The sequence below is a fragment of the Zootoca vivipara genome, chromosome 5 (genome assembly GCF_965207765.1).
Source record: "Zootoca vivipara chromosome 5, rZooViv2.hap1.1, whole genome shotgun sequence".
Classification (NCBI taxonomy): Eukaryota; Metazoa; Chordata; class Lepidosauria; order Squamata; family Lacertidae; genus Zootoca; species Zootoca vivipara.
This window is the reverse complement of record NC_142588.1, coordinates 34,714,894-34,742,739: the sequence shown is the minus strand read 5'-3', so window position 1 is coordinate 34,742,739 and position 27,846 is coordinate 34,714,894. Positions and strand designations below refer to the sequence as shown.

General features: G+C 41.1%; 2 protein-coding genes across 7 annotated transcripts in view; one reads left to right on the top strand and one right to left on the bottom strand.

Moving 5' to 3' along the window:
- The window catches only part of CPEB3 (cytoplasmic polyadenylation element binding protein 3), a 72,208-nt gene extending 68,824 nt beyond the window's left edge, over positions 1-3,384 (bottom strand). For all 3 annotated transcript variants that reach the window (XM_088670369.1, XM_088670366.1, XM_088670374.1), the window contains exon 1: positions 3,244-3,384. The gene's annotated coding sequence lies outside the window, so the exon portion shown is untranslated. The remainder of the gene's footprint in view (positions 1-3,243) is intronic.
- Positions 3,378-23,914, top strand: MARCHF5 (membrane associated ring-CH-type finger 5). 4 transcript variants are annotated; one of them, XM_088670375.1, is made up of 6 exons: positions 3,378-3,581; positions 15,346-15,548; positions 17,846-17,976; positions 19,962-20,145; positions 20,574-20,740; positions 21,623-23,914. In XM_088670375.1, exons 1-6 carry the CDS (start codon positions 3,499-3,501, stop codon positions 21,737-21,739), a joined length of 885 nt encoding a protein of 294 aa, XP_088526501.1. In that variant the 5' UTR covers positions 3,378-3,498; the 3' UTR covers positions 21,740-23,914. The 4 variants fall into 4 exon arrangements, with proteins under 4 accessions (XP_088526501.1, XP_088526502.1, XP_088526504.1 ...); XM_088670376.1 differs by having other exon boundaries at positions 3,458-3,581; positions 20,604-20,740; XM_088670378.1 differs by having other exon boundaries at positions 3,581-3,912; positions 20,604-20,740.
- Positions 23,915-27,846: the final 3,932 nt, after the last annotated feature.

Here is a 27,846-nt window from a genome sequence, read left to right as displayed (position 1 = left end):
TTTTCGACTTACGAATGTGCGTTCGGAATACATTAAATTTGTAAGTAGAGGTACCACTGTATCTGCATAAAAAAGGATGGGGAAGGGAAAATATAAATGGTCTGAACCTGGTATAAGAGGACAACTTCTGGGATGTGAGGGGATTAGGGGAGGGATGATATCTCTATTGGGGGACACATCATGCTCCGTTGGGGGCAGTTTGGGAGTAAACTCTGAGGAAAAATCTGTACCCGCTGCCTTGTGGGACGTCTTCGGAAGATGAAAAAGGCCAAGGAGTTGACCCTACACAAACCTGGAGTGCAGTCCCTAAGATGGTTAGATGGTACTTTCTACACCTCCTTACAACTCCTGCAGCTAAGCTTGTGCCAAATGTATTACTCTACTTTCCTTTGGACCAGATCAACGAGGCTGAGAGAGGGGTCTTGTCATCTCAGCAGCCCAGGCTTGTGCCACGAGGAGGTCACTTTGGTGCTAGTTATACAGCAGTTTGATTTCACCCCCAGAAGCACACTCTATTGTCTCTCGAGACAGACAGGTGCCACCACCACCACCAACAACTCATTCTCAGTGCTGCAAGCTAAATGCTAATATGCAAAATATACAAAATTATCAGTTAATAGGAAAACAAATAGCTTTAAGTAGAGCAAAACAATGTATCAGAAGGTTACACTTCTAGCATTCTGTAGAAGTATACCACTAGCATGACTCCCAAAGCAACTCCAATCTGCAGACAGAAATAAAGTGGTACCTCGGGTTACAGACGCTTCAGGTTACAGACTCCGCTAACCCAGAAATAGTACCTTGGGTTAAGAACTTTGCTTCAGGATGAGAACAGAAATCGCACGGTGGCGGCACGGTGGCAGCGGGAGGCCCCATTAACTAAAGTGGTACCTCAGGTTAAGAACAGTTTCAGGTTAAGAACAGACCTCCAGAACAAATTTAATTATTAACCTGAGGTACCACTGTAACTAGTTCCCTAAGAATTGTTACAAACCCTAATAGCTAAATTGTTATACAAATTATTGCATCCCACTTTGTAGTTCTGCCATGTTTAACAACTGCAAAACCAATATCAATTACTATATACAAATTAAAATTGATAGGAGATAAATTATCAGGGAGAAGTAATGGAGTTTAATTCTTTCATAAAATTAACCAAACAGAAACATTAAGAACTAACTAATTTTAAGTTTTCACATTTGTAGAGTGCACCAATTTTGAAGCAAAAAGACAATTTTTGCACAGAAGTGTTTTGTTGAGTCTGAAATTATGGTGTTTGTGATCCATTTGTTTGAGCAGCAATATTATCAATATGCTCTATACAACTTTTCACCTTCTAATTCCAGTGTGGAAACACCTCAGCAGGTTCCAGTCTGATTAGAGGACTGGAATGGATGAGGCCTAACAAACTAAAAAAATAATCCAGGTTTTTCTTAAATACCATGGTTTGGAAAAATCTAGTAATTAGAATATTTAAATTTGACTCTGGATGGGATCACAGTCTTCTTGAAGAGCTAGTTACAAAGTCTCAGTGCTATTTGCAGACGCAAGTGACATTAGGTGCCAGGAATGTTTTCACCAGCTTCAGCTGGTTCAGTGGTTGCAGCCTTAACTAACTTGACCAGCCAAAGTGATGCATGTAATCCCATTTCACTAAATCCCCCTAAAGAAGCATGTTGCTATTTATTTCTATATCATATCTATGTACTTTGTTATCACTGTCCATATCCTAGGTAAAGGTAAAGGGACCCCTGACCATTAGGTCCAGTCGCAAATGACTCTGGGGTTGCGGCGCTCATCTCACTTTACTGGCCGAGGGAGCTGGCATACAGCTTCTGGGTCATGTGGCCAGCATAACTAAGCCGCTTCTGGCGAAATCAGAGCAGCGCATGGAAACGTCATTTACCTTCCCGCCAGAGCGGTACCTATTTGTCTACTTGCACTTTGACGTGCTTTCAAACTGCTACGTAGGTTGGCAGGAGCAGGAACCGAACAACAGGAGCTCACCCCATCGCAGGGATTCGAATGTCGACTTTCTGATCAGCAAGTTCCAGGCTCTGTGGTTTAGACCACAGCGCCACCCGCGTCCCTGTCTATATGCTAGTCTGCATGTTTAATCAAAATATTGAAAAAGAAGATAAAAAGTCAAAGTGGCAGCATTCCTTTGGGTATTTTACAGAACATTCTAGAAAGTAGGCCCCAATTGGTTAGGTTTCTTAGTTATACCGTACATCAAATTTGTAACAGTTTCACATAAATTTATAGTCTGGGTGTTTGTCCTTTTTACTCAACATGAATTTGTACTGGTACACAAACAATCATCTTTTACAAAAATGCCTCCAAACTCCAGCACCCTCTTCCCAGGAGAAAAGTCTCCTGAATGGTACTTCTGTTGACTCGGAGATTGAGGTTGAGAAACACAGCCATAATAAAATGATGGTTTCAATTACAGCCACAGCCTCCCCAATAAAAAAATATTGGGAGAAGCCACAAAACTCATGAAAAGCATATTATTAACCAACTTGCAACACATACTCAAAGTGTATTTGCATATTTCTTTTTGTTGAGGTAGGTGACCTTTTTTTGTGGCGGGGGGGGGGGGAATTGTGTCATCTTTTGGCAAGAAAAGTAGCCATTCTCTATAGTGGTTCTGGCTAGTACAGTGAAGAGCTGGGTTGAAACCCCTCAGCTGGGAAACTCACTTGGTGACCATGGGCCAGTCACCCCCCTCTCAGCCTAACCTACCTCATAGGGGAGTTGGGAGGGTAAAAGTGTGGGGCAGGGAGCTGGAAGGACCATTTGCGCGACTGAAAAGCCTCTTGGAGGAAAGGCGAAGTAGATGAAGGTAACAAACAAGTACATGAAGTTCTTTAAGCGAGCACAGTCAGTCAAGGAGTCACAGCCCAGCCACCCCTTTGCCCCAAAAGGACGTCTGTGACGAGGGGGGAGGGGAGAGAGTTGCCCCCCCCCCGCTGAATGCCCTGGGACAAAGGAGGCGCACCTGTGCCAGTGGGGAAGGCAAGGCAAAGGGGACCGAAGGAGCTTCAATGTGATGATGTAACCGAAAAATACCTCTCCCCACCCCACCTCACCCCACCACCGTCTCCGCATAGGGAGCGGGGGAAATGAAAGTTGTGGAAACAGACTCGCCCATCTCTCTCTGTTTCCTGCTCCCCAAGGAAGGGAGGGAGGGTGAGTGGGTAGCAAGGAGCAAGAATTGACAGCGTCGAGGTGTGTGCTGACCTTTCCCTCAGCGAGCGTAGCCATCTCGCCGCTCCCCCAGCCGAAGGCAAAACCCCAACCCCGGCCGGCCCGCGCTCTCACGCAGCGGCGGCGGCGGGCGAGGAGGAGCAGGGCAACGAGCAACTGTCGCGAGCGAGCGCGCCGTTAGAAGAAGGAGAAGAAGGCGGCGGCAGGGGCGAGGGGGTTGGGAGGGGGAGGGAAAGGGGAATTTAAATCCCCCCTCAGGGCCGGCGAAGAGCGGGAACTACATCTCCCATGGTGCCTTGGGCGCGCTCTGCGGTATCTCAGCTCGGAGTGGGCGAGAAGGGAACCAGGCGCAGCGGCAGTTCCTCTGTGAGGTAAGAGGGCCTCGCGCGTGCGCAGTTGCCCTCGCTCCTCCCCGCCCCCTCGCTCGCTCCGAGGTTGCGGCTCTGTTGTGGCTCTCGCTCTCCTTGCCCCCCCCCCCCTTACCGGCCTAGGTCGTCAAAGCGGCCCGTCGCCGCTTGTCGCCGCTTGTAAGGAGAGCCTCCTCCTGCTGCTGCTTCCTCCTCCTCCTCCTCGGCGGCAGGCTCTGGGCCTTGCTTCCCCAGGCCGGCTCCTGGCGCCTGTCGTAGCCGAGCCCCCGGGCTCCCCGCACCCGGAGAGGATGTCGGAGCAGACGGGCTTGCTGTTACCGCAGACCATGGACAGGTACGGGGAAAGAAGGGGAGCTGCGGGAGGTAAGGCGGGCCCGTTTCCAAGTGCGACTCGAGGGAATTATTTTGGAGCAGGAACCGGGCCGAAGGGAAAGCACGCGTGGAGGCACCGCACCATCCTGGACCGCGACGGCCTATATGCGTGCAGAAAGTCACTGGTGGAATTTGAGGGTAGGCCTGAGCGGATGTGGAAACAGGGGCTCAAAAAGAAACGGAGGGCTGTTTGTGTCTTTTGGGGGGGCGGGGGTGGAGAGTTGCTGTTGTGTCTGAGGCCTTGGGCCTAAATAACACACACACACACACACACACACCGTTTGCTGTCAAATGTCTTCCAGTAGAAATTGTTGCTACGTTCACCTTGCAGTAATCTTAAAAGTCCTAGCCCCTACAGTGCTGTTAAAAACATCTATGTCAACACCTACAACTCCTATTTTAGTAGCTTACAGATCTTGCATATAAAACAATGAGTTGTGATCATGGATGTTTCCACCACATGGAGCAACCTTGTGCTCATACTACCACTGTTCAAGTAACCTTTTCTATGTCTTTGTCACTATCCTTCAGCACTGACTACTTCAGAGTCCCCAGGCCCTCATTCCAAAAGAGTTTGAATTCTGTGGTCCAGAAGGACAGGAGTGCTACTGTTCTGGCTTCGTGGTTGCAGGGAAGAAGCAGAGAATAAAGATTAAGTTAGAAACCTAGTATGTGGAGCGTTGGGACAACTTTTCAAAGGATTCTTGTAGAGCTGAGATACAGCTATCTGACTGTGGGTTGCTGTACGATCTTTTCATTCCATATTGTATACTGCTACAGTGATCACTGTAGTTGGTCTTTAATGTGCTACAGCTACTGGAAGGAATTTTTTTATTTTGTTTCAACTATGTCAGACCAACACGGCTACCTACCTGTAACTAGCACTGTAGTTCCAGTTTTTGTTGGCTTACCTTTTATCTACAGTAATAACATGTAAGAGGTGGGTCCTGTTAGTAATTCTATATAAACTATACAGTGATACCTCTAGTTACGTTCCCTGCGGGTTGCGTACATCACTGGTTACGAACTCGCCGATCCCGGAAGTGCCGGAAGGGGTTCTGCATCCGCAGAAGCGCCAAATCGCGTGGTGAGCATGCACAGATTCGATGCTTCAGGTTCCATACTGCTCTGGATGCAAATGGGGCTCCGGAACAGATCCCGTTCTCATCCAGAGGTACCACTGTATTGCTTTTCTGTTGTGGCGGGTGGCATGATATGGAAATAACCCAGACTTAGCCTGTGCTTTTTTCCACCTAGTGACAGAAGGGAAATTCCCATATCTTTGAGAACAGCCCTATTGACTTGAGTAAGGCAAAATGGTTACATTAGTCATTTGAGGAACCATAGTCTCATTTAATTGCATTCCAATAATACAGGCAACAATGAATTTATGTGTGTCCAACTGATGCACGGCCATGATAGGGCATTGCAGCAACCTGGAAGTGGCTGGAAAGGAGGCAGGAGCGAAGCAGGCATATGTATGCTCCGGCGTCGCATGTGATGACCTAGAATGCAACTCCCACACAAATCAGGTGTTGCCTGTATTGTACTGTAGTTACTGGATATAAGGGATTGATACTGGGTGTTGATATGGGCTGTTGGAGGAGGGGTAGTACCTCTGGTGGGGGACACATCATGCTGTCTGGGGTGGTTCGTCCACCTTTGGTTCCCATCCTGCACTCAGCTCTCACCTGTGGTTCTTATAAGCTGTCAGCTTGCAGCAGTGGCCACACCTCAGGAAATGGCTTCAACTGACTGGCTAAAACAGCTGAGGGTAGCCAGTGGGTCTCAAACCCTCAGTGTGTTAAAGACTTCCCCTGCATGTGAAGGCAGGTGTTGGTGGATTGAGTGGATGAGACCAATAGTGGATCCAACTGTCAAGAAAGTGGTTTCTGTACATGCTGTAGTGGGAGGTGAGGGGCAGATGGCTCATCAACCTGGTAAGGTAGGCCATTAAGGAAAAGGAAAATCTGATCCAAACCTATGTTGCCTTGCAGTTATACTCTTCCGTAAGAAAGGCTTTGGGAGTAAACCCTGAGGAAAAATCTGTACCCGCTGCCTTGTGGGACGTCTTTGAAGGATGAAAAGGCCAAGGAGTGGAGTGGAATGGAGTCCGGAATGGAGTCCCTAAGACAGTTAGATGGCGTCTTGTACGCATCCTTCCAGCAACTCCTGCATCCAAGCTGATACCAAATGTATTGCTCTGTTTTCCTTTGGACCACATCAGCAAGGCTAAGACCTCCAGGTCCAGGACCTCCATACACACTGCCCAGGCTTTTGCCCCAGAGAGGTCACTTAGGTGCTGCTAACACGGCAAAAACCATGCAGAAGGCTGCAGTTACAAGTTACTGGTTTCTGCAGCCATAACAGGCACTGTGATTCTCCAGTGGTTTGACTTCACTGGAAGTGCCACACTTCTTAACAACAACAGAAGAGGTGCTGGTACTGCGTACCCTTGAGTACCCCCTGGGGAAAGCACTGCAGTGTAGTTGGTCTTCATTTATCGTATTTAGAAATGAGTCTTTCTTGGTGAATACAGGGGAATCACTCTCTTTTGGAAAGTTGTTGCCTTGCCTATCTTTGTGGTAGGAATGCCTTTTTAAAATGAATGTTGGGAGTTAGTAAGCCAACTTACATTACATGCAGCAAACTATCCTAATTTACCTGATATATGTAACCTGATAAGGGATGCGGGTGGCGCTGTGGTCTAAACCTTTGAGCCTCTTATTGGGCTTGCCGATCGGAAGGTCAGCAGTTTGAATCTGTGCAATGGTGTGAGCTTCCATTGTTCTGTCCCAGCTTCTGCCAACCTAGTAGTTTTAAAGCATACCAGTGCAAGTAGATAAATAGGTACTGCTGTGGCGGGAAGGTGAAAGGCGTTTTCGTGTGCTCTGGCACTCATCATGGTTCTCTGTGCACCAGCAGCAGTTTAGTCATGCTGGCCACATGACCTGGAAAGGTGCCTGTGGACAAAAGTTGTATCTCCATAGTTCAGATGGGACACTGCTGCTGAGAGAGAGAGTGGCTTGTCCAAGGCTACTTATGCCACAGTTCTATACACAGATGTAGAATGCCCCATTGAATGCAATGGATGATGACTGAACCAAAGTTCAGGAGTTATGCTTTGCCAGCAAATTCTAACATCTATCTCTTCTGCAGCTCTTCATCTTTTATTGACTTCTCTAATGTGGAAATAGTGACATAGAGAAAAACTGAGGAGAAGATCTCCAACCTGGTTCTTCCCCCTGCCCCATACAAAGTGTTATACTACAACCCATATCATCCCCTCACTGTTGGCTATGCTCAAATTGTAGACCCCTAAATTTCTGGAGGACACCAGGTTGGGGAAACCTGCCTTAGGTTACTTCTCTCCCCCTGGTTCAGATGTTTGCGTATGTCTGTTTCCTAGTGGAAGTGCAGGCATTCAACAGCCCTACCATCATGTTTATAATGTACCATGGATACCTACACATATAGATGCACAATAACATTGTTTTCTTCAAAATGGGAGTGACAGTGTTTTTTCATTAAAAGAAAACAAGATTTGCCATTCAATAGGGAATAAGTATTGATTAGCTAAGCATTCTGCACACACTCCCCTGGGAGTAAGCTTGGTGGATTTTTAGGAGAATTGCTTCTAAATAGACATTCATCTGTAAGTGTTGGCAGAAGTTGTGTATTTGAAAATTATTATACAATGGAAAAGGGGCAATGATCACTCACATTAAAAATCAGTGGTGGTGTGCTATTTGCTGCTACTAGCTGCAGGGGTAATTAATGTCATAAGGATATACTAATTCTTCTCATATTATTGTATTATAGTAAATGAAATTGGGGATAAATGTTTTTTGTTATAAAAATATATCTTAATAAATATTTTAAAGTATAAGGCATAAATACTAACTTTATCTTATATGCTGTTATGTTGATTTTACTGTTCTTTTTCCAGAAAAAGTAGTTCTCATTTTAAAAATTAATTTGGAGGCATTTTTTTTGTTCTCTATATGCTAATTTAAACAACAATCTGTGCGCTCAATAAAGAAAGGGATTTTTATGCACAATTGCAGTTACTAGAAGTAGTTTCTATATGTGGAAACAGAAAATTTAATTATTGGGAGTAGCAGTTCTGCAGTTGCTAGAATTAACTGCCACCCACGGAAGGAGAAAATAAATACCCTAAGCCTTTTACACAATCAGCAAAACAAAAAAGGTATTTCAACCAGTAGTATTTGAATTATTTGTCTACATGTTCACAAAGAGGAAGTTCTGCTTCCTAGTGGCAGAATTATTTAAGAGCAAAAAAGGCACTTTCTACTTCCTCCTTCCACTCACAAGATGAGTGAACCTGATAGTTGGTGCACACAGATGAAGAGTAGCTGATTAGTGAAGTCGTGTTAGTACCAGTGACAAGGCATAAAATTCTAGCCCAGTGGTGCAATATGATAATGAAACATTCTAGAGTCTTTAAATAGTGTCAAGATTAAGTGCTTAACAGTGCAATCCTATACACACCTACCTTTTGTTTACATAAGACCTTTTGTAATTCCACTAAAGGCAAACATTCATTACTATAGTTCAGTCTAATCAAGAATAACTTGTTTGGAATATCTTCATACAGATCTTGTGAAATTTGTCCAGTAATAACCCTACCTTGGTTTCCTAAGAAGCTTCTAGTTCTTCCCCTTTACTGACCAGTTCTGTATCTAATTAAAACAACTTGACGTTTGGCGTGTCAAACTGCAGAAGTCAGGCAAATAGGTCAGTACTGTAATCTCACAGAAAATAGAAAACATTGAGAGTTTAGAACAACATTAATTTTCCAAAGGGACGCATGTGGCGCTGTAGTCTAAACCACTGAGCCTAGGGCTTGCCGATCGGAAAGTCAGCGGTTCAAATTCTATGGGGTGGATATGGGGTGATGGGGTGAGCTTCCGTTGCTCAGTCCCAGCTCCTGCCAACCTAGCAGTTCGAAAGCACATCAAAGTGCAAGTAGATAAATAGGTAAACGGTGGGAAGGTAAACGGCGTTTCTGTGCGCTGCTCTGGTTTCGCCAGAAGCGGCTTAGTCATGTTGGCCACATGACCCAGAAAAAATGTCTGCGGACAAACATCGGCTCCCTTGGCCAGTAGAGCGAGATGAGCGCCACAACCCCAGAGTCGTTCATGACTGGACTTAACTGTCAGGGGTCCTTTACCTTTACCTTTTAATTTTCAAAAGCAAATGATGTATCCAGCAAAATAATAATAATGATGATGATTTATTTATACCCCGCCCATCTGGCTGGATTTCCCCAGCCACTCTGGGCGGCTTTCAACAGAAGTATTAAAATACAATAATTTATTCAACATGAGTTATACTAGTAGAAGGACTTTTAACTATAGAACAGAACTCCCCCCCTCTTTCTCTGTGCACCCTCTAAATCTGTTCTGGAGATTTCCTCAACCATTTGGAGCACATTTCTGGGGTCCATGGGGGAGAGTCGAGGGCAGGAAAGTTCCACTGCTCAGCTAAAATTCCTTATGCTAGAAGAAATGTAGGATGCCACTCATTCTGTATAAAAAAGATTGAGCTTTTTTTTTTTGCTGTACATTCTGTGCAACAGAATGGTCAATATTTTATAAGTAGGATTATGTGTCTTCTGAAAAGGCTCAGGGAAGAATTCAGCGTTGTGCTAAGCAGAACACTCCATCAGAGCAAGCAATTCTGGAACAATTTGCCCTCTCCTTCCCGCCTAATGTGCTGTTCCAGGATTTCCTCCATACCAGGGGGAGGAGATGGGGGAAAGCCGTATTGTGCTAGCAGATGTCCTTGTGTGGGCTTCCCCTGGCAGGACTAGTTAGATGAATCTATTCTTCCTGCACCATCCATGTAAAATTAAGTTGCTCACACTGTTTTAACTCCCCAGATTGCTTTTAAGATAAACTTTGTAGTAGATTAATACAGAAATTAAGAAAAGGGAGGTATGAGTATCTATCTTCTTGATGTTTTGTCCACAGAGCCTCACTTACAGGGTCATAAATATTGAAATTAGTTGCTATGTGCACAACAGCTGGAATGTGGTGTAATCTAGTAGTGCTTGAAAGTAATAGCCAGCTCTCTGGCACAGAGCAAATGGAGCCACACCTATATTGGAAAACAGGCTCTTCCCTCACATACCGGTACTTAAATACATTCTACTTGAACTGGCACGGAACCTGACGGTTGGCATTTAAAATCAAAAGGTGGCAGAGCGGCTTTTAAACTGATTGTGGGGGGGGGAAACTGACAGGAACAAAACAGGGTCTGGTTCAGAAGAAGTGTTCCACTCCCCACCAGGTGAAGAAAAAAATGATTTAAATAGGGAAGGTGTAGAACTAAGCATTAAGAGGGCAGGGGGCACATGGCTGACATTTGTGACTTGCTAAATGTTGTAGCGTAAAACACACATGCCAAAAGTTACTTGGAGAGAGAGAGCGGCTATATTTGCGTGTTGCTGTCTACTAGACACCTCTGAGCCAAGATGGGCAAACTGGAGTGTTTGGTCTTAAAGGACAGCATTGATATAGTGGGCATAATGGAAACCTGGTGGAACGGAGAGAACCAGTGGGATATGGTTATTTCTGGATATAAACTCTATAGGAAGGACGTCATGGAGGTGGCATCACTGTACGCCGGGCATAGAGTCCCCAAGCTAGAAATCCCCAAAGGGGCAGAATCCTCCACACAGCTGCTGTGGTTGATGATAAAGGTAAAGGGACCCCTGACCATTAGGTCCAGTCGTGACCGACTCTGGGGTTGCGCGCTCATCTCGCATTATTGGCCGAGGGAGCCGGCATATAGCTTCCAGGTCATGTGGCCAGCATGACAAAGCCGCTTCTGGCAAACCAGAGCAGCACATGGAAACGCCGTTTACCTTCCCGCTGTAGCGGTTCCTATTTATCTACTTGCATTTTGACGTGCTTTCGAACTGCTGGGTTGGCAGGAGCTGGGACCAAGCAACGGGAGCTCACCCCGTCACAGGGATTCGAACCACCGACCTGATCAGCAAGCCCTAGGCTCAGTGGTTTAACCACAGCGCCACCTGGGTCCCTCGTGGTTGATGATACCTGGCCCCAAAAGTGGGCTTACTATCTTGCCACTGATCAAAATGTGAAGATGATATTGAGATGGAGAATGAAATCAAGGAAGCGTTCAAAAGAAGAAAGTGCTGTAGTAATGAGTAACTTCGACATATACCGTATGTAAGTGGACAATTACCAAGGAAGTCCAACACAATCACATTTGACTTTAAAAGAGGGAACTTCCTGTAGCCAGCAGGTTGGCCACTGTGAGAATAGGATGCTAAGCTAGATGTGCTGCTCAAAATTAACAGCAGTGTCATTTTTTTGGAACTTGAAATCCAGGATGCAAACATCCTCTCTCATGATGTTAGAACTTGTGGATCTCTGGTGAAGTTGAATGCTAATAGTAGCTAGAATAAAGAGATAATTATTTTCAAGACTGAAATAATAAGTCTGTTCTGAAATGCTTAAAGTAAAAAAGAGTTGGGGAAAGTATACTATTGCTAATTCATTTGGTTTTATAGAGATAGTAGAGTTTTCAGAAACTATGTTTTGTTTGACCTAGCTAGCTGTTTCTATTTTAGGTTGCAGTCTGAGTAGCGACCTGATTCTGTACTAAGACCAGGGTAATGTTTTATTCAATACAAGAAAATGGAAAATCTGGCAAGAACTGAGATCCTTGTGTCAATGGTTTTATTTAGCTCTTTCTGCTGCAGCTACTGTCAATAGCAAGATAAAGCTGATGACAGAAAACAAGGGATTTACTATTCATTATTCATAACTTGCTAAAGGCTTAAGAATATAAAGGATATCATGTGATTCTTTTTGTAGGCCATCCATTGTTTAAAATATAGCTGTTGAGCAATAAATTGGATGAAACTTCTCGTTTAAAAAATGTATGTGACATTGATCCATTGCTGTATCAAAATGAATTTGATAGTCTTAATGATATATATTATATTTCAAGCATATAACCTAGTATTAAACATGTTTTAATACTTCAGGGTATAGCCTTTAATAACTAATTCAAGGGTGTTATTTTGCAAGATTGTAAAGTCATTTTTTCCTGTCATCCAAATGAACTTTAGACCTCTTGGGGTGTCAGGTTGCCCCAAGGCATGTCACAACTTTATCTGTGTGGCCCAGTTTTGCACTCATTAACAGTTCAGAGGTAGCCATCATACATTGTAACTTGAGCAAGCTATGAAATATGTCATGTACAGTCGTACCTCGGGTTACGACCACCTCGGTTTGCGAACAGTTCGGGTTACGAACTGCGCAAACCCGGAAGTGTTTTCGCTGCGCGTGCGTGCGCAGAAGCGGCGCGCGCACAATCGCGCGATATGCGCAAAGCGCGAAAATCGTGCTTTGCGCATGCGCAAAATGGCGGCGCCCATCGCGTTCGGGTTACGAACTATTCGGGTTACGAACTGCGATCCGGAACGGATCACGTTCGTAACCCGAGGTATTACTGTATGTGTCTTCTAGGTAAAAGAGTTGATACTGTATTCCAGTCTGATTTTTTTTTTGTTCCAAAGACTCCTCAAATTTCAGTGAGGATGTCTAGTAGTTTCTGCATTTGCAACTTTATTTCTGTTTTGCTTTTTGATGTGTGTGTGTGTGTGTGTGTGTGTGTGTGTGTGTGTGTGTCTGTGTGTCTGTGTGTAGAAATTCCAGTTCTTCTGTAATAGTGAGAAGAAAGATTGAATTGTTCAACTTATTTCCCGTATTCCTTTTTTCAAAGCTCAGATAAATGCTTTTCTATTGCCATGTAGTTCCAGCATCTTAGCACTGTCTCATCATTGCTTTTTGGGGGGAGAGGGTTCCCTAAATAATGGAAAGTTGAAAGTAAGCAGGGAATACAGTTTGTTAGATGTGAATACAAAAGACACACACACACACACAAGAAATAGTAGACAGAGCTGTAGTGAAATAAAGGTACAGTAGTAATGATAATAATAGCTAAGATTGGGTATATAAGATAGAATACACCATAGAAAGAGTATATGTTAATTTTTGTTAGGGGACTTTCCCAAGATAATTTGTTGATTGCCAAGTCTGAAGCTATTGAGCATGGGTAGGCAAACTAAGGCCCAGGGGCTGAATCCAGCCCAATTGCCTTCTAAATCTGGCCTGCGGACGGTCCAGGAATCAGCATGTTTTTACATGAGTAGAATGTGTCTTTTTATTTAAAATGCACCTCTGGGTTATTTGTGGGGCCTGCCTGGTGTTTTTAGATGAGTAAAATGTGTGCTTTTATTTAAAATGCATCTCTGAGTTATTTTGTGGGCATAGGAATTCCCCAAAAAAATATAGTCTGGCCCCCCACGAAGTCTGAGGGACAGTGGACCGGCCCCCTGCTGAAAAAGTTTGCTGACCCCTGCTATTGAGGGCAGGGTGGTAGTAATTAAGTTCCTTGTGTATAAATCCTTCATGAATTTATAAAATTCCTAAAAGTGGCATCAGCTGGTGCTGCTTACTTTAAAATATTTAACTCTTTATTTGAATAAACTCTGGAAATCCTGTGCCAAACGGTTTATATCAATGGTAAATAATGCTTGTGCAGGGGTGTCCCATCAAATCTTGTTGGTTTGCCTCCATTATTCTGAGCCTGGTGGCAGGCACCAAAGTGGTTCAGAACAGTAAGCAGGAATGCAGACCTATTTTTTATGCTGTAGTTTGAGCTGAAGAAGCAAAGGCCTTATAACCATGTTTCTCCGAAAATAAGCCATACCCCCGAAAATAAGCCATAGTGATAGGCAGTTTATCCTTGTAGGTTAAACTGTACCATATGTAATAAAAAAATAAGACATCCCCTGAAAATAAGCCACCGTTGTTTTTTGGGGGGGGAAATAAATATAAGACGGTGTCTTATTTTTGGAGAAACACGGTACCACAAGCAGACGTCTGAGGTTCATTGGAAATGTATTTGTTTGCAGGAAAATGTGTTTAATTGTTATAGCACCCAATTGGTATGCATGCTGCTTCAGAAAATAGATGAATTTCAAGATGAAGTATTTGATTTAAATCGGTCCACCCTGCCTTCAATTTAAGATTCAATTTTGATTATCTTCCTTGTAAATTGTCTACTGTTGTTTTTGCTCCTGTCCTGATACAACTATTTGTGTATCTTTCCTGGATGAGGCTGGGTTTTTTTCTGTTTGCATTTCTCAGATGCCCTGAGAATGCAAATTAGCCATTGAAAGGCAGGCTAAGCATTTTGGAAATGAGAAATACAATTATTTTCTGCCCTATCATGTGATTATAAATATGGAATGGATTAAAATAGTTTACATAAATAAGCATTTATTCATTTCTATGCAGGATTTTTTGAACACAATCAGCCAGAAATGTTTCCTGTGCAAATGTGGGAAAGTTGTAATTAACTGTACAGTTTCTTTGTGGATTTACTTACCGTCCTATTCTGAATTCTAGATCATTCTACTCTTCCGGAATAACATTTAATAGTTGTAGTTCTTAGAAATTTGTGTATTTATTTATTTGCTGTATTTATTATATACTGCCCAATAACTATATTCTTGACGGAAGTAAGAAAGAAATGAAGTGAATGAAGGTAGAATTCTGCTTAGTTGCAGTGCCATAGCAATGTAGATTTGACATGATAAGAATAATGGAATTTTTTTTCTCTCTCTCCATATTGGAAAAGGAAATGTATGTCTCTTTTGCTGTGCATTTTCTGTATAGCGCTGTGATTACGATTGATTGTGGAAAGCAAAGGGCTCTACAGACTTAGATATATTTATAATGCAATCACTCAGTTATCTGAACAGGAGGGGAAAGATAAATTGCAAGAGGGCAATTTTCCCTTCGCTAGATTACTGTCAAACACATTTATAACTAAAAATAAAATAATCAATCTACAAGAGAATTAAGTGCATTTCCTTCCTTAATTTTACAATCACATTTTTCTTTATTTGTAAGTGTTGCCAGGATGTAAACATTCCCTATTCAGGAAAGACCAAAATATCAATATTATATGTAGAATAATTTGTTCATTTGTTGGAATACATTAACTTAATGAATAAAGCAAAAAAATGCAAATGGACCTCAATTACTTCAGAAACGAATGATGCAAAATATGATTTTAAGAAATGGCATTAGGATTAAGCACACACACACACACACACACACACACACACACACATATATATATATATATATATATATATATATATATATATATATATAATCTAGCTATAAGACTATGGTATTGATGAGTTTGAGTTAGTAGCACTGCATTTAAGAAATGCCCTTTCTAGGTAAACAAATTAGCAATAAAATGGTTGGGGAGATTTCTAACGCTTTCTGATGTGTCACTTGTGCTTAACTTTCAGGAGTTGTTGGGTGTGTTTTGCAACTGATGAGGATGACAGAACAGCAGAGTGGGTGAGACCATGCAGGTGTAGAGGCTCTACGAAATGGGTTCATCAAACTTGTCTACAGCGCTGGGTGGATGAAAAACAGAGAGGGAACAGTACAGCTCGTGTTGCCTGTCCTCAGTGCAATGCAGAATACTTAATAGTCTTTCCAAAACTAGGTAAGATGCGCATGTGAAATTTCCATGAAGAGTGGGTTGCGGGGCTTTAATGACAATTACGAACCAGTGTATTACCCAAAATGTTATTTTTATTTCAAACGATACCTATAATAAAGGGGACAGAACAATACAGAGAATGGCAAAAAGTTTTGCAGAGATTTGTCTGGCGGGGGAAGAAACCAATAATAAAATATAAAATTCTAGTGGATAGAAAGGAAAGAGGTGGATTCTCCATGCCAGACTTGAGGATATATTATGAGGCGTCCTGTCTCTGTTGGTTAAAAGAATGGATAACATTGGGAAATACAGACTTATCAGATTTGGAAGGATACGACAACAGGTTTGGTTGGCATGCATATCTTTGGTATGACAAAAAAAGAGTTCACAAAGGTTTTACAAATCATGTGATAAGGAGGTCTTTATATGAGGTGTGGGAAATAAATAAATCGCTGTTAGAAACGTAAGACCCCATGGTGGATTTCACCAGTGGAGGTGTTGACAGTTAAAAAGATAAATATGGAAGGGAGGAGGGCCACATACGAGGAGATACTGAGGAAATCAGAAAAGGGATGGAAGCTGAAACCTTATGATGAAATTAAAGAATGTTTGACTGGATGGTTGCAATATCACCAAGTAAATGATGTGTTCATAAATGATTAAAAAAATAGGCTTTGAAGATAAAAGGTCCAAATTTCAAATAGATTTGTTGGAAGGCAGAACAAAATTGTTGTCAAAAATGTATGATTTGTTGTTAGAATGGTATACGAAAGATGAATTGACAAAAGATGTGATGATAAAATGGGCAAAAGATTTTGGGTATAATATTGAATATGACGCGTGGTTGAAATTGTGGAACCAAACTTTGAAATTTACCGCATGTACTGCCCTGAAAGAGAATGTTTTGAAGATGATGTATAGATGGTATTTAACACCAGTAAAATTGGCTAAGATGTTTAGGATGAGTAGCAAAACATGCTGGAAATGTAAAGAGAAGGATGGTGAATTGTTTCATATGTGGTGGACATGCAAAAAAATCAAAAGATTTTGGGAAATGATATATAACGAACTGAAAAAGATTTTTAAATACACCTTTCCCAAAAAACCGGAAGCTTTTTTATTAGGACTTGTAGGACAGGAGATACTGAAAGGAGATCAAGTATTATTTATGTATGCAACAACCGCAGCTAGGACTTTGTTAGCCCAAAAATGGAAAACCCAGGAGTTACCGACGATTGAAGAGTGGCAGACGAAAATGATGGACTATGCGGAATTAGCAAGACTGACTAGCAGGATCCGAAACCAGGGAGAGTCAAGGTTCCAAAAGGATTGGAGCAAATTTGTGGACTATATGGAGAAGAACTGTAGAAGTTTAAAGACACTTGCAGGATAAATAAAATAAATAAATCCTACGAATTGATTTTAGGTAAAAGGAATAAAGGAACTATGAGATAGGAATGGATAAGAAAACCGATTGGGGGGAAGGAGGGAAGTCAAAGCTCGGCAGAGCAAAGAAAACTGTAATAATTGATAAGATGTTAAGAAGAAAATGTTTGTGTTTATTATGTGTTGTTGTGTTTGTGGTTGTATGTTTTGTTTTTGTTTAAATGTGTTTAATTGGAAATTTTAATAAATTGTCTTTAAAAAAAAAGTGGGTTGCGGGGAGCACACAACTGGAATATTATTACATTACCGCCATTACTACTAATATTAACCAGGGGTTCCATCCCTGCTCGCTTGGCTCGACAACCCCCTCACCCTCCCTTGGCAACTCTGCATCTTTTACACCTCACCCCTAACCCTCACAGCTCCTTCCACCCACATGCTGCCCACCTGTCAATCACCTTATGCCATATTGCTGCCCCAATTGTCGGGATTTCAAAGTGGACCACAGGGATTTAAAACCACACCTTGTAAACATCCTCATGATGCCTTTCAAGCCTCAGTGGGGGCTTGAAGGAGATGTGCGGGGCTGGGTGCGAACTCCCACCTGCCTATAAGCAATGCAAACTGTAGAGGGTGGTGACATTTTACATTCTTATGTGAAAAGGAAGGTATCATCATCATCATTTGCCTTATGCGCAATTGTCTCAAGGTGATGGACAGTGGGATGCAAGGGACAGTGTAACATTCGGGGTTGGATTTTGTTCTATTATTATCCTGCCCTGAGATTCTTAAAGCAGCTCATAGCATCTAATAATAAAAGACAGTGATAGAGTTAATAGAGAGTAGTATCATGCTATATACTCTTTTGATTCATCATCTCTGCTACAAAACTTTATTTCTCCTTTATGTTATAGGTCCAGTTGTTTATGTCTTGGACCTGGCAGATCGCCTTATCTCAAAAGCCTGTCCGTTTGCTGCAGCTGGAATAATGGTGGGCTCTATCTACTGGACAGCTGTCACTTATGGAGCTGTAACAGTGATGCAGGTTCAGATGCACTTTCTAAATGTTACATTATTTTAATCAAGCTGGAAACTTCTAGACAGTTGCAAAGAAGTTTTTTTTTTTGTAAGGAAGAAAATTCAGTGGGAGGATTGGAAAACACAGTTTACAAGAGCCTGACTCCATATTCTTCTTTCCTTACCCATGTGGTGGTTTTTCCTTACCCGCCTTGCTATTTCATGTAACTCTGTGCTTATAGATTGACAAATCCCATCTAACAGGCACAGCTGTTTTCAGCTCCTCCCTCTACACACACAAGCATTTGTTTGAATAAATTTCATCATAAATATCCTGCAAAGCCTCACATCGGTCCATTTCTGACTGTGTATATCTCTGCATATGCCCACATGCCCTCGTGCTTTTCTATTCATTAACAAGCTCTGCAAAATTATATGGGAGTCACTGCTGCTATTTGAATGAGAAACAGATTGCTTGATAATTCCTATTCTACCTACGATCTGAGATTTTTCTCTTGCTTTTCTCATGCTCAACATGATTCTCTCACTGCTTATTGCTCACCTTTCCCACTTTTTTGGGGAGGAGGTCAGGGAAAGGAAGCAGTCATTGTTTCACCATGAAGCTTATTGGATGACCTTGGGCCAGTTATTCTTGCTTGGGCTAGCCTTCCCCCTGTTGTGATGATAAAATGCTTGTGTATTCTGTTCTTAGAGGAAAGCTGGGAAACAAATGAAATAAATACCTAGCTGAGAGCAAAGGGAGTATGCTCAGAGCAAGCCCTCAGCCTGGATATAGACTTCCTATATAGTTTCAATGAACAGGTTTGTTCTCAGCCTCTTCCCAATTTTTCATCTTTTCTGTCTAGAGGAATACTTGGAGGAAAGATACAAGGCAGGACTCATTTCTCATGTGCTCCTGCCTTTGAGTATAGATATGGAGTCACTTGCAGTACCTTCACTATCCATCTGTTCACTTTATATATAGTACTTGAAGCAGGCTTTTGACAACTGCACAGATGTGCTCAATATACTACTGCTGTCATAACAGTTTATAGATTGTGGTTATTTATAGCACAACTGTGGATTGAAAAATATCGGATATTTTAAAAAGTTAGCTTTACTCGTGGATTCTGTTCTTGATACATGGTTCTAGGAACATCATTCTTGTGTAGCATATATATATATCAAACATTTATTTTGAAGTTTTTTGTGGAGTAGCGCTCTTTCTTGACCGCAACACTTCTTGTGACTCATATCAAGATGCTTTTGGACATATATAGCGGAATTAATACCGAAAACAGCTACTCAAAAATACTTCCTTGTTTCAGGTCTAGTCCATTTCAGATATGTATCTATATCTTTTTTAAATGGTTTGTCAGGTTTCAGTTACAAGATTGTTTTCTGTGCTGCCAAACTCATATGCAATAATTACGTATACTCAGAAACAGGATTATTTGACTTGATACTGCACCATCAGTTCTAAATGGATATCTAGCCTAAGAGAGACAAACAGTTGCCTAATTGTATGAGTTGCTCACCAGCCCAGAAGGTCTGGCACTCTAATCTCTGTGTGCAAGAGAAGCTAATCACTACTATAAGTGTACAGGGCAGTGGCATGTAGGTTCTCTGGATGGTGGTTCAAATTAGGTTCTATAGTTGTGGCTCCTGAAGTCGACCCATAGTTTTAGGTTTCCATTGAGGTATCTAAGGGCAAAAACGTCTGCCTCATTAACAAAATGGCTTAGTATAAATTATTTTCCTTTGGTATAAAAATTGAAGTAGAATCATGTCTTGATACATGCTGCTTGAATTGTAAGTGCTTTTCTCTCTTACAAGTTTTAAAGAGTCTGAAAATGGTGTCTTATTGGCAGAATGTGCTGCATTAATAACACTAGAAATTAAAATATGTAAGCAGAAGTTTCTTTGAGGATTCAAGCCATTGTAAGGTAGTCACATTACCTAGATTTAGAATGGTGCTGTGCTTAATGTAATAATGTGTTTTTTGTTCATCAGGTTGTGGGTCATAAAGAAGGCCTCGATGTCATGGAAAGAGCTGATCCTTTATTCCTTTTAATTGGACTTCCCACCATCCCAGTTATGCTTATATTGGGAAAGATGATTCGCTGGGAAGACTATGTGCTTAGATTGTGGCGAAAATATTCTAACAAACTACAGATTCTGAACAGCATATTTCCAGGTAATGCTACCAAAATTTGAGTAGAATATCTAGGCTTGGCTGTTTCTGTGAGGAGGGGTGGTAAGATAGATTTTAGTATCTAGAATACAGTACATCTCTTTTTCTCTCGTTGGTGCTAAGTAAAAATATATTCTCCAGCACAATATTTGGTTAGAGGAGTTCCATCTCCCAAATGCAGCTTGCAAGCAGGTATTGCAGTTTAAAGGCTAAAAACAGTGTAATTGTGAGCAGCACTTTCTAATTTGTGGAACTAGAAGTAAATGCCATAAATAATTTTATTAGAATGTGTTGCAGTATATAAGCTTTCTGGCTAGGAGTACTCAAAACCATTAAATCGAAGAGCTAATGGGAAGGGAGAGGTTAAATTTGTAATACAAATCTGGTTTAGTGCACTCTAATTCTTGGTTAGCAATGGCATTTTTCTTTAGGGATTGGATGTCCTGTTCCTCGTATTCCAGCTGAGGCCAACCCTCTGGCAGATCACGTCTCTGCTACTCGCATTCTCTGTGGAGCTCTTGTCTTTCCCACTATTGCTACGATAGTTGGCAAGTTGATGTTCAGCAGTGTTAACTCTAATCTTCAGCGAACAATTTTGGTAAGCCTGTGTAAAGTTTCCTTTATAGAACTAAGATTGGCAGATGTGTAGGAGATTTGGCTTCTCTGCATATTTTCACCTTTGTCGTAGGAGATTTGGCTTCTCTCTGCATATTTTCACATTTGTCGTACTTCTGTTAAATAACATGCTTGATGTGTTTTGTTACATTTACTGTTACATAATATCGGTTAAAATATTCAGGTAGCATTTATATGGCACTTTGGAGTTACAGTAGGTCCTATTGCATAGGGTAGGGGGGTTAGTGATGGTGCTTGGGGTCCAAGGATACTTTCTGGTTGTTCCTTTGGAATGCATCCTTAACATGATGTCACATATAGCGTTAGGTATGGAGCAGGTGGGTGGTGGTTTTTTTTAAGGAAACAGCCTTGTGAGCCAAATTGGGACCCATAAGTAGGCTCACATGCTGGAGGTTCCCCACCCTTGCTCTAGGATTGCATTCACACAATCCTGTGAACCATGGACTGGGCATGAGCTGTGAAGGACTGAACATTCCCTCTTCTTCTTTTTTGTGTCAGTGGCCCCACCCACCTGTTAAAATGGCCCGCAGAGGGTGAGAAAGTTGAGATTCAGCCCTAGAACAAACCATAACCCTCCCCTCCCCATTTAAGTGAATGAAAACTTTCAAAAGAATGCGCAAACTCAGCATAGATATTTTTATACCAGAAACATTAGATTACCCCCATCATGACAGGGAAATGTATGCTTCGGGTTTTAGTACAGAATTGCTCTAATTAGCCGAACTTCAAAGGAAATGGGGCTTGACAACCCTGTGTGTGTGTGTAACCATTTTTAAAAAAATAATAATAATTAGGTGTTAAACATGTTCTGTCAGTTTTGAATAATTGTTCCCTTTTATTTTAGGGCGGAATTGCTTTTGTTGCTATAAAAGGAGCTTTCAAGGTCTATTTCAAACAGCAGCAATATTTGCGACAAGCTCATCGGAAAATTTTAAACTATCCTGAGCAAGAAGGTGCATAAATGACTGTGGGTGTCAGACTTTTACAATCTCATCTGCTATATTCAGCAGCAATGTACCAATACTATTATTTGGCTAAAGGAGCTGAAAATGGAGGATATGTTGCTGTTTTTTGTCGTCGGTCCCCCCCCCCATCCCCCCATAGAATAATAAAATACCTTATTATGGCAGGGCAAATCCTCCTTAGTTGTTGATCCTAAGAATGTGATTTGTTTTCACTGATGTGTTTACTTTGAGGCGGAAGACATCTGAATCATTTTCCTATGGGCAAATGTTGCCTTCTTTCAAAACGGAAGCCAAACAGTTGTGAAGTTAATAAATTATGTGCAAACTGTATTGAATTATATTTTTTTGCTTATTGCAGTAAATGCACAGTACTTTGCTAAATGGGCCAATATAAGAAACTTCTAAAAATATGCATAGTTTATTATTGCCAAGTGGAACTCTGGAATGTCAGTTAATAAGGGTTCCCGTATTCATAGAGGAAGCTAAAGAATAAGCCTCAAATTAGTGATAGCAGAACTCAACTCATTTTCTTGCTAGTTCACATAGTCCATCATAACAGCCCAGATTGTTAGAAGTTTCATTAAATATAGAAAAACCTGTCTGGGTCTGATAACTTGGAACACCAGCAAATTGCTTTTTTATTTTTTTAAAGAATTCAACAGATTGCTGTCTTTTGGCTCTTTCATTGTAATGCAAGTAGCATTATATATAATTAACTCCTGTCTGCCACCAGTAAAATTGAAAAACTGAATTACAATCTATATGTGACTCGTTTCAATATTAGACTGTTGCTTAGTGCCCGTATGCTGTGGAAGCACAACCAAATTGTGGAGTCATCATTCAGGCTAAATCAAGAAGCAAGGGTTCAAAAACAAGCACTGGTAACACACAGCTGTGTTGAGAAGAAAGTATAAATGTTCAGTTGTGAATGTTAAAAGACTATTGATTACACAAGTAAATCCTGCTTTACTGAAGTAAGTTTTCTATTTTCTATTTTTATTTTTTTAAGACTTATCTGGCGCTCACCTTAACTGCATCTCTTTTGAAATATGTTTTCAAAGTGTCCTAGATTTTGGTGGCACCTATAAGTGAATTATTTGGATTGGAGCATAGGTTCCAATCTAGACATGTGTGCAGAAGTCCCATTCCAGTTGATGAGATGGATTTCCTAGTACATGGCAGGATTGAGGTTGATAAGGGAGATATTTAAATTGCACTTTTTCTTAACAGTAGAAATTAGTGTATCAGTGTTTAAATGTTGGGTTCTGTAAAAGTCACATCATCGCGATGTAACAAATGACAGTCATTCTGGGTTTACAAGTCATATTTGCTTTGGCAGGATTAAAGAACCATTGAGTGTCTCTTAAACTCTCAAATTATGTTCAAATTCAAATATCTAATGCATGGAAAATGTAATAAACACATCTTTTTTAAGTACTGGTAAATTGTTGACCAGAAGTGATGCAAATGAAAAAAAGAGTCTTTGTTTGATTGTAATAACGTATGCTAAAGAAATATTATTATTTCCATAGCAAGCTTTACTTTAAATATAAAAATGTAATATTTTAAAAGGTAATAATGACCAGCTAGTATTTCAGCATTGGTACATGTGGAAAAACCTAAAGCATAACAGAATACTTTAGTTTCTTGTTGTAAGTTCTAAAAAACCCCCACTGTAAGTCAATTTGACTTTTGATATCTATATATTTATATATTCAGCAGTATCCTGCAGAATGTTGGCTTTCTATGAGTTTTCAGCACTATAAAACATTTCTTGCAGAAATTCCTGTTGTGAGATGAAGCCTTCTAGGTGATCTTTATATACACCAGCTCTTTGATACCTGCTGGTTTTTAAGCAATCTCTTACAAAACCTAAAAGTACAGATTGGTTGGTCTAAAATTTTGTTCTATGGTAAAATTGCTGAAATTATTGTTTTATCACTACAAATGTACTGTGAAGAATGTGGGATTATATTTTAAATTCAGTAGCGAAAAGCATTACCTTGGTTACTGTGCTGTTGACATGTTTTTAGTAATGCAATTTACGATCACATACTGGATTAGATTGAATAAAGTTTTTTATATTCTTTAGGTGTATGGTGTCAAATATAGTAACATAGATTGCTTTAATCCCTTTAAATGTTTGGGGGAATAAACTATTAAACACTGAACCATATCCATTGCTTAATTTAACAACGAATATATTAGTTTGATTATTTCTACTAGCTTCTTCTTCTTTGGCGATCACTCGTAGCCGAGTAAGATTGTCTTCCATAAACACGGTTTTAACAATGAGTCCATAAGTGACTGTGGAGGCCAATTCTGGATTCGCATGTCCTTCCACAGTAGGGACATTGGTTTCCAGGCAGGAGTTGATCACGGTGTGGATTTGCCAAGCATGCCTTCCTCTTAGCATGTTTCTCACTTGCGTCCTGAGATCGAGTGTCTTCAAAGCACATGACACCTTTGGTAAAGGCTGTTCTCCAACTGGAGCGCTCGCAGGCCAGTGTTTCCCAGTTGTCGGTGTTTATACTACATTTTTTTTAGATATGCCTTGAGACAGTCTTTAAACCTCTTGTTGGCCACCAGCATTACGCTTTCCATTTTTAAGTTCGGAATAGAGTAGTTGCTTTGGAAGACGATCATCAGGCATCCGCACAACATGACCAGTCCAATGAAGTTGGTGTTTCTACTAGCATACATCAACTAGCAACATCAGATTTCATCTCCCATAAAGGCGCTTGCTGTTCATTATCCCAGTTCTACGAGAGCATCTTCACTCTGCCCAGATTTAGTTATGCAGGATTATGTTGTACTGTCGATAATTCCTTTCTCTTTTCCACTGCAGATCCTTGGACCATGCCACCATTTGCTTTGCTTAATTTCATAAAACGGCTGAGCCCACCTTCTCCAACCCCAAATTAGTTAACCTATTGCTTTATGCTAAATGAGCATTGGGAAATGCAAGTTGTGTGGTTCTGGAAGTGATATTTCTATTGCTATGTAGGAGATTGAAAGCCTCAATGTGCGGTTGAGACATTGGTGTTGGAAAGAGGGGTTTGAATTTGTTAGGCACTGGAAAGTGGAATCAAGGATTCAAAGAGCCCCATGATATAGGGAAGCATTGTCACATGCAAATTAATGCTTGGCTGATGTTGTATGCCTACAGCAGCTTCAAAATTGGGTTGGTGGCTATTCTAGAGGGTTTCTTCAGTTTCTGGAGTGGCTTTTCAGGGGTTGCAGTGGGAAGGGGATGTCACAAGGAAGAAGCAAAAGTTCCCATGCACAGACAGAAGATCCACAAGTGCACTGGCCTTGCGCCTATTTGTGCAGTAAACCAGGAAACTTGCGTGCAAGGCAGCTCTGTGTACACAGCAAAATCTCTTTGTCCACAAGGAATTGCTGTGTTGTGCCAACTTCTGTATTACAATTGCAGAGCCTTTGCTAATCCCGGTCTTCTTCCATTTAGATCACCATTAAGAGTGCTCATACCCAAGCTTTACAAATTCCAGCAGATGCATTAGGTGTCTCATCAAAAGATGTGTAAAATCCATGGGGTTCTAGGAGTTTGTTCAGTATTCAAGTAACCTTTGTTTATATAGCAAGGATGGCTCATGTGATCTACACACACACACACACACACACACACACACACAAGTGGCAAATACAGAAACTTTACTGATTCATCTGCCCAAGTTGGGGTAGCTTTTTAAGTCACTCTTTTCAATTTAAAAACAAAAAACCCTGAACCATTTCATGCTCCATGAAATCCTCAACAATTGAGGCCAGTTGCCCTTAAAAAAGAGAAAATTTCTGTTTAGCTTGCAAAAATAAGAGATCCTATTTATCCCTATTAAAATTGAATAGGAAAGGCACTACCTATCTCCAGCAACTGATCAAAATCGGGTTCTTTTTGTAAGGAACTACATTTCATTTCTTTATGTAAAAAACCCCCAGCGTTATAAAACATTGCAGGCATCCATTGGATCGCAGGCTAAGCTTAACCTTAGGAGGTTCATTCTTCTCCAGGTTGTCTTTATCTTGACACAGGAGTTAATACTCTCAAATAGCAAACTTGTTAGCACTCATGTTTTATTTGTACTATTTCTTCTTATTAATCTAGTGGGGTTTATTAAACACCTTCCATATTTTACCTAGGCATTTTTTGTTTTCTCTTTGGTTTTCTCCTCCAGAGATTCCTAATGAAGGATGCCTCATTGGAAGGTTGTATCTTTTCCCAGCTGGTTGGTTTGTCTCTAAATGAATAAATAATCAGCCCTACAGTGCTTGAGATTCACAGTTGCTCAACACAAAACTGCTCTAATGAATCTCAGTAGCAGTTTTGTTAAAAAATAATCATGACAACAATGCTGTAGAGGCCAATGTACCCTAGTAACGTGTGTTTAGCAATGTTTTTCGACTGTGATTTCCAATAAATTTATTACGTTAAACACAGAGTCACACTGAAATAAATTGTATCTTTATTGCTAGCTGGGAGTTTAATAAGGTGCTCCAATATACCTCAAAGGCAGATTGATGTCAAAACAAACGATGCAAGAGGGTTAAGCTGACAGACGATAGTTTTAAAAGTGGGTTGTATAAAATAGACATTGGGAGTGAGACTTTATGGGTTAAATTCAAGTTCTGTGTCTGGAATGACCAGGGCATGTTGTTCACATTACACCCGGACAACCAATTTACATTTGTGGTGAGAGGAAAGCATTAACACTGCAACATCTCTTACGCATCATTGAACTTTGCTTGCTGCTTTATTTAAATCTACACTTGTTTTAATTAAGCTCTTCTGTAAATAATTGAGCGTGGTTATGAGCATTTATCCTGGCTATATTATGAAAATACTGCTTGCAGACTGTGGAGGCAGCTTTATTGCAAAGCAATAATCATTTAGACAGCACAACAGCATGGAAGCCAGTATTAAAAACAGAATTTTATGAGTAGTCTACTCCCTGCTGCATCGAAACCTGAACTGAATGCAGTTAGACCAACAGCAATTCAATTAAAGGCTTACTGGAGGGTGGTGGTTCCTAAATAGATTTCGTGTGTTGTTCTTGCTCCTATTCAATAAACACTTTGAATTTTTATTTATTTATAGAGTATATGCTGCCAATTTAGACAATAGAACATCATGGTGTAAAACCATCATAAAAACATTATAAAATGATTAAAATGACTGATCAAGAAGGTTGCAAAGGCCTGTCTACATAAAAAAAGGTCTTAGGAGATGGCTGAAATTTAACATACTGAATCTTTGCTGGAAGAGCTCAGGGCTTCTGACACAAAATGTGCAACTCTCAATGGAGGCCAGCCAGGCCTCTGTAACATGGGGGGAAACTCAGTGGTCAAGTCAGGACGTAAGGGCTAAAGTGGTCCTTACAGCATCCTGGACCCAAATTGTTAAGAACTTTGTATGATCTTCTGTCTCTGTTACCAAGACTAAACTGCTAACAGGCTGTTTTACCTTTATTTACTGGTTTGCCAGTATCCCAAAGGATCAAAGCACGAGTGCCATGAGTCCAAACAGCACACCCCAATAATGGATAACCAGCTGAATCTCAAGGGGATTTCCAGAGTCCATTGTGGTATGGCTGCATTGGTGCTCCGTTTCCAAACTCATTTCAAAGTACTGTTTTTGAGCTTTAAAGCCTTCTGCACCTCAGGACCCCAGGACCTCAAGGATTGCCTGTCTCCACATGACACTACCCAAACCCTGTGGACATCATTCATCAGAGTCTCTTCTCCATGAGCCTCCTGCGAGGGAAGTGAGGTGAGTGGCAAACTGAGAACCTGCTCTTTCAGGAATGGCTAACCATTTGTGGAATGCTCTCCCCCTGGGAAGCTTGTGTGATGCCATCATTATTCTATAACCAGACCCTTGGCTGCTAAATAATCCATGGCCTTTTAAATGTGTTTGTGGGAGGAGGGTTTTTTGGGGTGGGGTGGGATGTTCTCATTATGATACGCATTTTGTATTTTTCTATTTTCTATTTTCATGCTGAAAACCGCCCTGTGATCTTTGGATGACAGGCAGTGTATGAATTTTAATCACCATCATCATCATCACCTTGGAGGCACCAGACGTATG

Excerpts from the sequence above, each read along its gene's own strand:
- MARCHF5 (XM_088670375.1), top strand. The coding sequence starts at position 3,499 with ATGGTGCCTTGGGCGCGCTCTGCGGTATCTCAGCTCGGAGTGGGCGAG. Across the intron at positions 3,582-15,345 it reads AGCGGCAGTTCCTCTGTGAG|GAGTTGTTGGGTGTGTTTTG; the intron begins GTAAGAGGGCCT and ends CTTAACTTTCAG. Across the intron at positions 20,146-20,573 it reads TCTGAACAGCATATTTCCAG|GGATTGGATGTCCTGTTCCT; the intron begins GTAATGCTACCA and ends ATTTTTCTTTAG.